The sequence below is a fragment of the Kuraishia capsulata genome, genomic scaffold, assembly GCF_000576695.1.
Source record: "Kuraishia capsulata CBS 1993 genomic scaffold, Kuraishia_capsulata_scaffold_3, whole genome shotgun sequence".
NCBI lineage: Eukaryota > Fungi > Ascomycota > Pichiomycetes > Pichiales > Pichiaceae > Kuraishia > Kuraishia capsulata.
The window spans coordinates 1,525,274-1,538,352 of NW_019172952.1; the positions used below are offsets into that span (position 1 = coordinate 1,525,274).

General features: G+C 43.6%; 10 protein-coding genes across 10 annotated transcripts; 5 read left to right on the forward strand and 5 right to left on the reverse strand.

Moving 5' to 3' along the window:
- Positions 1-410: 410 nt before the first annotated feature.
- On the forward strand, positions 411-1,139 carry KUCA_T00003036001 (uncharacterized protein; the record flags this gene model as incomplete). The annotated part of the gene is made up of 1 exon (XM_022603339.1): positions 411-1,139. The coding sequence occupies one exon, from the start codon at positions 411-413 to the stop codon at positions 1,137-1,139; it is 729 nt and encodes a 242-aa protein (XP_022459055.1).
- Positions 1,140-1,380: 241 nt separating this feature from the next.
- On the reverse strand, positions 1,381-2,084 carry KUCA_T00003037001 (uncharacterized protein; the record flags this gene model as incomplete). The annotated part of the gene is made up of 2 exons (XM_022603341.1): positions 1,381-1,997; positions 2,060-2,084. 2 exons carry the CDS (start codon positions 2,082-2,084, stop codon positions 1,381-1,383), a joined length of 642 nt encoding a protein of 213 aa, XP_022459056.1.
- A 164-nt stretch (positions 2,085-2,248) lies between these two features.
- On the reverse strand, positions 2,249-3,154 carry KUCA_T00003038001 (uncharacterized protein; the record flags this gene model as incomplete). Its single annotated transcript, XM_022603342.1, has 2 exons — positions 2,249-2,983; positions 3,038-3,154. 2 exons carry the CDS (start codon positions 3,152-3,154, stop codon positions 2,249-2,251), a joined length of 852 nt encoding a protein of 283 aa, XP_022459057.1.
- A 777-nt stretch (positions 3,155-3,931) lies between these two features.
- On the forward strand, positions 3,932-4,341 carry KUCA_T00003039001 (uncharacterized protein; the record flags this gene model as incomplete). Its single annotated transcript, XM_022603343.1, has 2 exons — positions 3,932-4,189; positions 4,273-4,341. The coding sequence occupies 2 exons, from the start codon at positions 3,932-3,934 to the stop codon at positions 4,339-4,341; spliced, it is 327 nt and encodes a 108-aa protein (XP_022459058.1).
- A 351-nt stretch (positions 4,342-4,692) lies between these two features.
- On the forward strand, positions 4,693-5,219 carry KUCA_T00003040001 (uncharacterized protein; the record flags this gene model as incomplete). The annotated part of the gene is made up of 2 exons (XM_022603344.1): positions 4,693-4,705; positions 4,768-5,219. The coding sequence occupies 2 exons, from the start codon at positions 4,693-4,695 to the stop codon at positions 5,217-5,219; spliced, it is 465 nt and encodes a 154-aa protein (XP_022459059.1).
- A 218-nt stretch (positions 5,220-5,437) lies between these two features.
- Positions 5,438-6,415, reverse strand: KUCA_T00003041001 (uncharacterized protein; the record flags this gene model as incomplete). Its single annotated transcript, XM_022603345.1, has 1 exon — positions 5,438-6,415. The coding sequence occupies one exon, from the start codon at positions 6,413-6,415 to the stop codon at positions 5,438-5,440; it is 978 nt and encodes a 325-aa protein (XP_022459060.1).
- Positions 6,416-6,687: 272 nt separating this feature from the next.
- KUCA_T00003042001 (uncharacterized protein) lies at positions 6,688-7,461 on the forward strand (the record flags this gene model as incomplete). Its single annotated transcript, XM_022603346.1, has 1 exon — positions 6,688-7,461. The coding sequence occupies one exon, from the start codon at positions 6,688-6,690 to the stop codon at positions 7,459-7,461; it is 774 nt and encodes a 257-aa protein (XP_022459061.1).
- Positions 7,462-7,541: 80 nt separating this feature from the next.
- On the reverse strand, positions 7,542-8,270 carry KUCA_T00003043001 (uncharacterized protein; the record flags this gene model as incomplete). Its single annotated transcript, XM_022603347.1, has 1 exon — positions 7,542-8,270. The coding sequence occupies one exon, from the start codon at positions 8,268-8,270 to the stop codon at positions 7,542-7,544; it is 729 nt and encodes a 242-aa protein (XP_022459062.1).
- Positions 8,271-8,490: 220 nt separating this feature from the next.
- On the forward strand, positions 8,491-9,169 carry KUCA_T00003044001 (uncharacterized protein; the record flags this gene model as incomplete). The annotated part of the gene is made up of 2 exons (XM_022603348.1): positions 8,491-8,898; positions 8,975-9,169. The coding sequence occupies 2 exons, from the start codon at positions 8,491-8,493 to the stop codon at positions 9,167-9,169; spliced, it is 603 nt and encodes a 200-aa protein (XP_022459063.1).
- A 386-nt stretch (positions 9,170-9,555) lies between these two features.
- KUCA_T00003045001 (uncharacterized protein) lies at positions 9,556-11,298 on the reverse strand (the record flags this gene model as incomplete). Its single annotated transcript, XM_022603349.1, has 1 exon — positions 9,556-11,298. The coding sequence occupies one exon, from the start codon at positions 11,296-11,298 to the stop codon at positions 9,556-9,558; it is 1,743 nt and encodes a 580-aa protein (XP_022459064.1).
- Between the last annotated feature and the right edge of the window lie 1,781 nt (positions 11,299-13,079).

Genomic DNA, 13,079 nt, shown 5'->3' on the forward strand with positions numbered 1-13,079 from the left:
CACTGAATAGCATAAAAGTTGATATTCAAGACCCTCCCAGCTATGAGTAAAAACACCACGCTATGATGTTCCTATTAAAAAGACCGTAATATTTCTCCTGACAACTCCTACCACCATTTAAGTAATCCCAAAAAAAGGCCTTATATTTTGAAGTTGGTTTTTTCGTCCTCGTTTTGTGCAATAATAGGACAAACAGAAGCGGGGCCTGCTCAATCTTAGATCAAGATTTGATATACGTGCACCCACCAACAACTCGTTTTGGGGACACCATTCGCAAGACCACCTTCGCCACTTACGCCAACATGATAACTCATTCGTAGCTGCTTCTTTGTACAACAAAAGGAATTGAAAACCTCTAATTTGTAGGTCTATTACTCAATTGATCTGCATCCCACGAATTCAGAAAAGCCATGGCCCAGACTACAGTTGCCTCCGAGTATTCCTCTGAGGTCCATGCCGAGCCCATAGAACATCGTTTCAATCCATACTCAGACAACGGAGGAACAATTCTTGGAATCGCAGGCGAAGACTTTGCCGTGTTGGCAGGAGACACCAGGCAGTCTGAGGGTTACTCCATTCAGTCGAGATCGATGTCGAAGGTATTTGATGTGGGTGACAACATACTGATGAGCGCCAACGGATTCGCAGCAGACGGAGATGCGTTGGTCAAGGCTTTCCAGAACCAGCTGAAATGGTACCACTTCAACCATAACAAAGAACTTTCGATTCATAGTGCCGCGAGATTGACACAGCAGCTATTGTATGGTAAGAGGTTCTTTCCCTACTACGTGCATACCATTCTTGCCGGTGTGGATGAAGAGGGAAAGGGTGCCGTTTATTCGTTTGACCCTGTTGGCTCCTATGAGAGAGAGCAGTGTAGAGCAGGTGGTGCCGCTGCCAGTCTGATTATGCCTTTCTTGGACAACCAGGTGAACTTCAAGAACCAGATGGATCCATCATCCAACGGTACCAAGAAGAAGGAGTTGAGGTATCTGAGTCTGCAGGAGGTTGTGAATCTGGTCAAAGATGCGTTTTCTTCGGCCACAGAGAGACACATAAATGTGGGTGATGCTTTGCAGATAGTTATTGTCACCAAAGACGGAGCCCGAACCGAGTATCACTCTTTGAAGAAGGATTAAAGTACACATAGATAATATCTATTTAGGGAGATTGAAATACTTTGAAGTGACTCAACACTTGAAGAAAGCACACGCATTCAATGCATAAAGGGTTCGAGGCAATCCTAAGCGTAGCAGTCAAGCTTTAGCCTGAAGCAACCTCAATCTCAACACTCCAAGATTCGAACTCACATACTGACTGTTCGAGCCTTGCAACTATTCCAACAGCTAGACCCCCTCACCAAATTCACCACACCGTTGTTTATTGCGGCAGATTGAATCCCCAGTTTTTCAACACCTTCTGGTAATACACATAGAAGAAATCTGAGTAAATCGTTGTCTGTAGCAACCCAGCCGAAACACTCAACAAATCTAGTCTGTTTTCGCTGTAGTATCTGTAAAACCAGTTTGGAATGTACAGAGCACGGTATAATCCCAGAGCGAATATATAATGAGTGGTGATTGCCTTGGCCTCGCCGGTCTTTTGCAACAGGAACAACTGGGGCAGAATGCACACGGCTTCCAGCCATAGCGAAAACGACCACAAAATCTCGGAAAACGTGAATTTGTAGTGGAAAAGCAGGCTCATCACGAAACTTCCTCCAACGAGGTATTTGACAGGGAAAACATCTTGATCCTCCTTGAATTTCTTGTTGTACTTGGAAGTCATGAGCCACACTACATACACCGAGCTCGCAATGAAGAAGATCTTCATAAGAGAGTTGTACAGCGAGACATAGGTCGTAAGGAGATCAAGGTACCTTGTAACAAACACGACAACGTAAAGTATCTGGGTTTTAAGCGAGATTCCACTGGTGGTTTTGCCCTTCTCTATGGTTTGAAGCAGGATCAGGATGGACACCAGGTGAGAGATGTCACCTAAAGGGTTAGTTAGACAAAAAAAAAACAAGCTTCAAGAGGTAATCAAACACAAAACTTACCCGCTATACGAAATAGGTTCAACATGTTTACAGGAAGCAATTGGAGTTGAAGATCGTCTACTAAGCTTGTATTCAGACTGACAAGTTGTCAAGTTCGAGTAGCTAGACAGAATTTGAGTGCACACTACTGAAATCAGATCCTTACATAAGCATAATACAGATTGTCTATCAGTTCTTTGTTAGTCTAGGTCATAAATCTTCGTGGAACCAGCCGGTGGCTTCATCATCATGAAAGCTGTCTTCAGCTTGTAGTTGATCCTTGAGTTCACGGAGTTTGACCAGCGACAGGGTCTGGCCAATCTCGCCGCGAAGAAGGCCCACCACGTCGTCTTGGTCTATATTGTGATCTATCTTGCGGACTTCGGCGCTGGCAGAACTGGCTCCCGGAAACTTGAACACGGTGGGATATCTGTCTACCTGAAGTAGTGAGACAGTCTCTGCATTTTCAGGATTCGCCGCATCCACGACACAGAACACCACCGAAGAGTCTGCCATCTCCACATTATAGTGGTGTGCTAGATTCTCGTAGAACGAGTGGTGTATGTTATCCCATTTCTGTGTCCAAGGGTAAACGAAAGCCATAACAACTTCCTTTCCAGAATTGATTGTTTTCTCGAAGTCGTCCGTCCCAGCTAATCGCACGACGGAGGAATCAGGATAATTTGGCTCTACGCCCGTGTTGGTCCGAACAAAGGTAACCAAGTTATCCGTTGTTCTTTCGCTCTGAAACTGGGCAACTATTTGACCATTGGAATCGAAAAGAATTACCTTGGGGAAAGTATTGATACCATATCTAGCCCTCACTGCTTTGTTGGTGATACCATCAATCTTAATGATTTGCACATCTGTATTATTGAAAAGGGTCTCGAGAGGATCGTAATGAAAAGCCAGATGGTAACAATGTGCACAGCTTTTGGAGTAGAACTAGCGATCAGCGTTAGAATGGTAAATCATTTCGAGGGTCGAAAAGGTACATACGTTTACCAGAGAATACTTGTTCTGTCCGAAAGCAAGCAAGTCAAAGTCCGAATCACTAAGTTCAATGGCAAAACCTAAACTGACTCTCAAGAACAGAAGCAGAAAAAACCCGAACATCGTTATTTGGATCAATGAGATCATTCAGCTTGATGAAGCTTGAATTCTAATGGGGTTTTTATCTTTTTCATCAGGTTCTCACTTTCTGGTTTTCACACGATTAATCTTCAGCTATGAAAAGCTCCGTAATGAAGAACTAATTCCGGTGGGTTGAATTCTAATGTTTTTTAGTCATCATAAAGAACCAGAACTTGGTTGCTGGTGAGTGCGATGTTGTCTGCTAATAATTCAAGCGCCTGGGATCGAGGATTCTAGTGAACTGCCGCACACAACGTTAGCATAAAGTGCTATCGAAGGGCATGTCACTTCACAAAATGCTTGCGTACTAGGTTCTAATCTTCATGTATACATATTGTTCAGTAGTCAAAAAGTTTGGAAAGTAATATCGAATGGAGTGTTTCAATTAATCTGAATTTGGCAAAAAAACCAAAAAATGAAAATCTTCTAGAAAACATGAAAGCAATGTGGTGCTCTTCTACGAACAGTTGTTTTGGCACAAAGACCCTAATTCATATCTCTGGGTCAAAACTGAAGCTCAATTGACTCCACGCCTTCTAGTATTGAACTAATTTTTACCTATTACCCCTTTTTTATGCCAATTTGTTCCCCAAAGCCCACAGAAAGCCAGTTCCTGAGGCGTAGGTCTCATGGTGAAAAGGCACGTGACCACATCCACACGGGGACTGTATGATGATGGCGGGCTACAATGTGGAGAATGGTTCAACGCCTCGCTGAACCAGTACAATTCCTTCCTAGAAACTGAAAAAACCACACAAAATGCCCTGGTTTTACATTGGAACACATGCGTCTCCGGGATCACCCACTGGATTGGACCGGTGGATTCTGAACAGAAGATCCAAGTTCTTGCTACTGTTCTCTTCGCTCGTGGTTGGGGGAACTTTGTATTTGCTGTTTTTCAGCAATGATTTTGACAAAATTGGGAAGAGACTGACCCCCAAGAATGCAAAAGACAAACCGGACGAGACTGAAATTGACAAATGGAATAGATCCCAGCTTTTTGCGTATCTATCGAAAGTGAGTATATACCCACAGCTTCAGATATACACCCATTGAAGCTCTCCAATCTATCCAATTTATGTTCTACTAACACCCAGCAGAAACAGATATATCCGGACGCGGAAACCCCCATCGAACAGATAAGAAGTTTAGTCAAGTCGTTGGCTTGAGCCACAGAGAGGGCATCTCGAGCAAATTAACGAGCAAATTGCAAAAAGCCGCAATGGTGGTTATATAAAACCGAGTATATCACTTCTCAATCTTTCGACCTATAGTGTTACTGATCTTCAATCTATGAATCAAATCTTTTCCATTTTAATGCCCAATTTCTAGCCATGTTCATCCAATCAGATGCCTCTATCAGTCTTCATATTGACCCCGAAGCCTAAGTGGGGGATGAGTAATTAGCCTGAATACGACCTTGGATCCCGGTAAATTCGCCATCCTTTCCACCACTTTCCTTACTCTTCCTTTTCATCCATTGAGTTATATTTTCAAATCAATTCATCAAACTTAACAAAATGGTCAAAGCTGGTAAGTACAACAATTGCAATTGAGACTGTTGTGCCAAATATCGGCATGCTAACTCGCCATAGTCGCTGTATTAAGAGGAGACTCCAAGGTCGGAGGAATCGTCACTTTCGAGCAAGCCTCGGAATCTGAGCCCACCACTGTTTCATGGGAAATCACCGGAAATGATGCCAATGCTCTCAGGGGCTTCCACGTCCACCAATTCGGTGACAACACCAACGGATGCACTTCTGCCGGTCCTCACTTCAACCCATTTGCTAAGACCCACGGAGCCCCAGAGGATGAGACCAGACACGTCGGTGATCTTGGAAACATCTCTACCGACTCTACCGGTTTGGCCAAGGGCACCAAGCAGGACAAGCTCCTGTCACTATTTGGTGAGAACTCCATCCTTGGAAGAACTGTCGTTGTTCACGGCGGTCAAGATGACTTGGGAAAGGGTGGCCACCCAGACTCTCTCAAGACGGGTAATGCCGGTGGAAGACCTGCCTGTGGTGTCATTGGTTTTGCTGCTTAAGTAGGAGAAGATATTTGCGATAGATCCTTGAAGGCGGTTTGAAAAGGATCCTCAGATTCGATCTACCAATCGTTCTCAAGAGATTTGTCCCATTTGCTTTCTATGTTCAAATATGGCTAGTCCGATATTTATAAGCACGAGACTCCATGAATTTATCTCTGCAAATGGTCTATTTCAATGTAAGGCTTGTAGCACGTATGCAGTCTTTTCTCTGTTTTTCACTCGTAGTCTCCAAACGACAACAACCCTCCTCTATTCGAATGCCGAGAGAAGTAATCAAAGTCAATGGAGACTGCATTTCCAAGAAGAACAGCTCGTTGATCCAAAGTCATTGACTCAGAACTCACATTAGGATAGTAGTCCTCCAGTCCATAGAAACTGGAGGGGTCCATCCTTACTATGTAGACTCCAGTGTCGGTCAAGAACTCTCTTGCGAAACCGACAAAATTCCTCGAAACTGCACCAAGCACGTATCCTTGTTCATCCTTAACGGGGAAATCAAGTGCTAACAGTCCAGAGTCAATTTCACCAAATTGGTCGTATGTCTCGTCGGTGCCTGTTTCGCTCTTAAACAGGTTGTATCTTCTTCTCCACAGATGCCACCTTTGGACGGACTCGCCTATAATGCCACCACTTTCATCATCACCCTGAATGGAAGGCAATATGGCCTTGATATGCGAATTGATGAAACTAAATGGCCTTTTGATCGTTAGCAACAGGTTTCCCTGCGTATCGAACAACTCCACAGTGAAGGGCCGATGCAGTCTGTAAACCTGCCTCATCATCATCTTCACGATTCCAAAATCTCTCTCGATTAAATGTCCCAAAACCTGACCACTGGGGTCAGAAACAGTGTATCTGTTCGCCTGTTCAAATCCTAGGAACAGATTCATAAACTCGATGTTTCTCTCTATCACTAGCGTGGGCTGTGATAGTATGGCTGAGACGGTATCTGTAGGAGATATGATACCGCCTTGATTATGGTAGCGCACCGAAGGACTAGCATAGCTTGGTGAGTTGTACTGAGAGTCATCAATTCTCTCGGCTCGGATTGCCTCTCTTCTTCTCCTTCTGCCGGATTGTTGGTTGTACTCGTTTCGAGGCAATGGAGAGTACAGTCTTGAAGCCTGCAACGGCATCAGCGGATTCAAAGACCGCAGTTGCACGCCATTTTTCCAAAAGGTCCTAGACAGCATTCTGAGCAACAAAATTACGTATCTCTATCCGAGGAGGATCAATTTCGGAGATCTGAAATCTCTTTATTTATCAGCCAGACCCCAAGTAACAAGCGCCTCCAGAGAAACGCATAAGGTCTCTGCCATTTTCGCGTGTCACTAAAATTGTCTGGAGTCTGCCATTTTCACGGGTCATCAACTCCTTCCGATTCCGTCCAAGTTTTTCAATCTCCAACATATTTCGAGTGGTAATCCTTGAACATCAGCTCTTTACGACCAAAAACAAAACAGTCATGTTCAGCAAACCAGTGTTACGAGCTACAACACGCTCGGCTAGGCATATCCACACGGTGCCTACCCTGCCCCTCCAGGAAGAGTGGGCAAGCAAAGGCATTCCGCAGCTGCTCTCAAAGGATGGATTTAACACGGCATGGACGCAGTACCAGAACTATTTGCTGACCCGTCTCACTCTCAAGACTCAGGGAACTGAGTTTGAGAACCGCTCTGTGAGCGATATCGTGATTTCCAGCGCAAAAAGGTCGCAGAACACTTCGATATACCACTTTGCATCGCAGGCTTTCAACAACCATTTCTTCTTCCAGCAGTTTTCAAACAAAAGCCAAGGCTCAGTTCCATCATACGGGCTGAGTAGTCTAATCAAAGACCAATTTGGATCCATAGAAGAATTCAGAGAGAGCTTTTTGTTTGAGGCAGACAGTTTAAGTGGCCAGGGTTGGGTTTGGCTTGTTGAGGAGAGTGACAAAAAATTGTCTATTCTGAAAAGCTATAACGACGGCACCCCGTTGTATCTTCCACGCAACCAATCAATGGACCTTAATGGAGCCGTGACTTTGGAACAGTACGAGGCTCTTGAGACCTATAAGAAAATGGTGGATACCAAACTGGAGGACTTCACCTTGCCGCTTCTATGCGTCAACGTCTGGGACTACTGTTGGTTGCATGACTTTGGCATAAATGGCAAGGCAGAGTATCTCGAGAAGTTCTGGGAGTCCATAGATTGGAATGTCGTGAACTCAAGGGTTTACAATTTGACTGACGTGGAGTAACAGACATAAACCAGTGTACATAGAACCATACAAAATGAACTGACCACATATAAATCATATCATATTAGTGTCACATTAAACTATATCTCCACCTCATCTTCGTATGATCCACAATCAAGAACTATCTTTTGCGAATGAGCATCCTTGCCCCAATTCAGCCCACTAGAGGTTATCACTCCAAGGGTTACTCCAGCTAAGACCCTGACTTTCTCACTTGAAGCTGTTATCTGCTCCTCAATATCGGCCAATTCAGAACTCATTTGTGAATTTTTCAGCTTCATGTTGGAATCCATGTTTTTTCCCAAGAGATCAAGCAGATCGGCCAGCTTCACTTTCTCAGATTCAATAGTGTCTTTGTTCAACTTCCTCACTGCATTTGCATCGGAACCAACCGAGTCAATCTCCTTCTCCAGCATCAACACATCCTGAGCTAACTGATCCCGCTGGTTCACTAGATCCACTAGATCTCTCTCCGTTGAACTAATACCATCAGCCTGGTGTATTGACCTCAATAGAGGGTACGTTATTAGTTGGTTTTCCAGAACCGTCTTTCGTATATGAACCATTCTCTCTAAAAACATGTTCACAGTCTCAGTCTGTGAACTTTCGGGGCTTGAAAGCGAATGATGTACCAGCAATTTGTTGAAATCCACTCTGTAGTCCTTCTCCAACGCGTCGTATTTCTCATCTATCTGCTCTTTGGTGAGTCCATCCAAATCTTTGAGAACATTTTTTGTGATCAAAGCATCCACCGACGAAAGCAGTCCGTTGTATACATCGTGATAATCTTGCTCAGGTGATTTGGTCATAATTCCGGTGGAATCAGGCAGGCTATGTAGACATTAGTAACGTCACATATTCTATCTATTTATGCCATGCATGAAGGACGTGGCCCAGACACTACCCTACATGCATTACGCTTGAAGAGCATTCTGCTTTCTCTTGAGAGTGCAGCGTGTAGACCTGAATATATCATATATATATATAGATATATGTATCTATGTATATACCTATTCGCACAAATTCACAATGGACAACAAACCACCCTTCACTTACCCAGCATTATACGACTTCCCGCCTTTCTTCACAAAACAACCAAACTCCCAGACCTGGCAGTCGCAGCTTTCCAACTGGGTCAAGCTTCTACTGGCATACTGCAAACACAATAGAATATGGATTTTGTCTCCGGATGGAACCCCGCTAACTGCAACATCCAATGATGATGATTCAGACAACGAGGAGTTTGTTCCCAGCACGGAGTCAATATTCAACAACGAGAAAATACAGAGGTCCATCAAGCCGGATATGAGTCTGGAGATCCTCAACACCATGGTTTCACAGGGTAAGGCTAAATGGAAGGATCCTAAGAATCATAAGATGGGAATCTACATATACTGGTACAGTCTTGAAGCGTGGGCTGATATGATATATGATTGGGTAAGTATTGATGCTTTGAATGGATGCAGACTTGGTCTGCGGCCCTTTTGCTCAAACAGCTACTAACAGATTTCAGATCGAGAACACCGGACAACAGAACTCGGTTCTGACAATTTACGAAATTCGAAAGGGAGAATTAGGTCATAACCAGGAGTTTCATAACATGGACATGGACATGTTTATCTCTGTGCTGGAGCTCATGGTCAAGAAAGGGCAGGCCCAACTGATAAGGGACGAGGATGGATCAATTGCGGGCATCAAGGTTGTGTAAAAGATACGAATTGAACGAACGGACATACGGGTGGGTACACAGTAGGATAAAACGTATGAAGGGACTTATCAAAACAACGAATACATTTTTGTCTCCATAGTATATTATGCAGAGATCAATCACACTTATAGAAACTCCGATGCTTATTCAACTGAAGGAGTATGAAGATATCGAAAACATTGAGTTACTTGTACTTATACTTACGATGAAAAGCGATGGTGTCACCATGGTTTATAGATCACCTTCAATTCTCACTTAAGCCGATGAAGCGACAAGCATCACAACACAGCAATATGGTTAATCATTATATGTGTCATAAAATAAGGAAATAAATAAAAGAAGCTGAGAAAAATCAAAAGATCGATAATATCAATATTATGATTTGATCATTGCGGAAGAGCAACCTCTACTGCCAAACCTTCAGCCTCAGTACTTCTCTGGGGTATCTCAAGATTCTTACTGGAAACCACATCAGAGGCGGACTCAACATTTTCTTTGAGCTCTTCTTCGTCCATGGATTGCTTTTGAGGGCTCGAAATGGGCACATTTTTGACGAAAAAGTCAACGAGAAATGCAGTGCCTGAAAGAGCAATAGCCAAATAGAAGACCTTTTGGTATCTCTTCATCAGAGCCTCTTTGGCTTCGAGAGAGTCACCGAACTGAGTGTTTCCCACAATGGACGAGACACCAGCAGAAGCAGCCGCCACAAAAAATTCACCCGAAGTTATAGCAACTCCAGACAGTAAACCTTGCATGTCCAATGGACACGACAAGATCAGAGTGTTAAGAGTGTTGATGAAGACGAAGACAGTACCAGAACTCATGAGGATATAGGCTGGAAATCCGTATCTCCAGTAGGAGTCCATTGTGTAATTCATTCTGCTGAAGAGAACAGCCCCAGTCAGAGAGATTGAAGATCCGAAAAAAATACAGTATTTTGGTGGAATCTTACCGAACAAAAACCCCACAAGGAATGTCAAGATAGTCATGGTGATAGGACCTGGAAGAGTCTGGACTGCTGAGACAATGGGCGAATGTAGTGACACATATTGGAAGATCTGAAGGGATGCCAGTGTCTGAGTGAACATAGAACCGTAATTGATGCCGAGGATGATAATCAGTGGGATGAAGTTAGGAAGGTCCCACATTGCTGGTGGTATTAGCAAGTCCAGATTCTTTGACCAGCTGAATTTCTTGTAGAGATAAAGTTCCCAAACCAAGAATAGGATGAGGAGAACAACACCAATAACAACCAGAACGTACGCCTTTGGTGAATTCCACCTAGCACCACCCTCAGTCAGACCAGTGACCAATAACAAAGCTCCGCTGAGCATAATCAAGACACCCAAATGGTCCAATTTGGACACCTTGGCCGGTGAAGTTGGAGTATGCCTAACACAGAAAAATGACAGGACAGAACTCAAGATGCAGAGAGCGAAAAAAAGGTAAAACGATCCTCTATAGCCAACTGAACTCTCGTAGAAAGCACCACCAATAACAAAACCAATACCCGAGGCCACGGTCATGATACCCGTAAGAGCTGCCAGAGCCATCTTCAAAGCGTTTCCACTGTAAGTGTGTGCGATAATAGCGTACGACGAGGGAATTGTTGCAGCAGCGCAGATTCCTTGAAGAGCTCTAAACACGATTACCACATAAAGGTTCTCAACAGCAGCGGCGATAAGCAGAAACAGTGAAAGAGCGAAAAGACCACCAATAAAAATGATATGGTGACCAATAATATCGCCGATTCTCCCCATTATCATAATAAAGCCCGCAAAGCAAAGAGCATATGAACTCAGTGCCCAACTGGCAATAGGATAAGTGGTGTTGTATTTCTCTTGAATTTGTGATAGAGTCGTTGCGACAACGGAGAGGTTCATAGCGTCCAGCAATTCGGAGGTCGCAACCACTAGAAATACGATCCAGGGCTTCTGGAAAGGACGTCCACCACGCTCTCTAAATTTGCCGATTTTTTCTGAGTAGTGAGCAAGTGTCATTATTATGCGATTGTTAGAAGGAATATGCAATGTGAATAAGCGGCTACAACTTACCAAATCCCAGAGTTTTTGAATTCCAAAAACCACTCCAAGAGAGATTTCGCTGCCTTTAAATAATGCTTGATTCATTGTTGGTCGGGGATTAAGGATTTAATCACCATTATAATGCTACAATGAACGGCGTTATCCTCTAAGTCCGAAACGGAGTTTTATAATTAAAGCCCTGTCCACCGGCCTTAAGTGAGTTAAGACGTCTAAGTTGGTTCACTATAATTCACTTCTTAAAGTACTGTGAAACAAATTGAAAATATTGAAAGCTTCCTAAAACACAAGGAATACTCAAAAAGCATTTTAAAAGTCCTCCTTTTATGATTTTGGGCTACGAATCATCGTAATCTACAGCCGCACCTAATAATGCCGGCACGGCTACAATCTTCAGCCGCGCCTAAAAATGCCAGCACGGCTAAGGCCGTCTTCTGGGACTCACGCTTTTCCTCGCTTTTAAAAATCTGTGCAAGATAATGGGACCAAGATCATATGAAACAAACGTGGCTGCTGTGCGATATACGCGCTACAGTTATGGCTTCTTTAATCAATCAGGCTTATCTGTCATGTGAGTGAAACTTCCACTCATCTTCTTACACCTGTGGAGAGAAAAACGCCTTCCTAATGAGGCAGTCCAATATTTGAAAGCCAGATTTTTTTGCACGTTTACCAGTTCCTCGTTCCAGCCTTTCTTCTTTTCTTAATCCAATAGCTGAAATCCTGAGTTACTTTGATCGAGCGGGTGCATTTGAGTACCCCTGAGCTTTTGTCGGATTATGAAGGACGAGGATGGGTCAATTGCCGGGATCAAAGCTGTGTAAGAGTATGAATGAAATTAACGAGTATATATACAAAGTGCTGAGTAGGACAAAAATGAGGGACTGATTAGAGATCTGATCCTCTCACGTCTCATATAGATACAAAGGCCAAATCAAAATGGTCAGTTCAGTGGAGAGCCTGTCTCCACTGCCACACCTTCAACTTCAACTTCAACTCACTTCTGATTTTCTGAAAGATCCTAACTGGAAACCGTATTCGAGGCGTTCTCTGTCACGGATCTGGACTCAGGTTCTTGTTTGAGAGCTTCCTCGCCATTAGCCAGTTGTTCTTGAAGTCCCGAAATGGGCTAGTTCTTGACGAAAAAGTCCACAGGGAATTCGGTACCTGACAAGCCAATACCCATGTAGAAGACGTGATGTTACCTCATCAATAGATTTTCCTTGGCCTCAACATAATCACCAAACTCAATATTTCCCACGATGTTACTACAGCAGAGGCAGCAGCTACAAAAAATTCGCCTGAAGTTATAGTAACTCCAGACATTAAACCTTGCATGTCCAATGGACAGAGTGTTAAGGATGTTGAACCAGTTCCCAGGAGAATATAGGCTGGAAACCCGTACCTCCAGTAGGATTCTGTTGCATAACACATTCTGCTGAATAGAACAGATGCCGTGAGAGTCAACAACGTTCCGAAGAAAATGCAATATTTTGGTGGAATCTTTTTGCTACTGGAACGTATGCTTTTGGTGAACCCCATTTAGCACCACCTTCCGTCAGACCAGTCGCTAGTAACAACGCTCCACTGAGCATAATCAAGACACCCGAATGGTCCAATTTTTCCACTTTCGAGAGAGAAGTTGGTGTGTGTTTAACACAGAAAAATGCGAAAATTACGCTCAAAAGGCAGAGACCGAAAAATAGAAAGACTGCTCCTCTATAGCCACGCCGCACCTGATAATGCTAACGTGATCCTGTCAGCCGTGCTGAGAATAAAATCGTAATATCTCTACGGAACTCAAATTCTCTTGTTTCCAGATAAATGCAAAAGATGATAGGACAATGCCCAAACATATATATGCACTG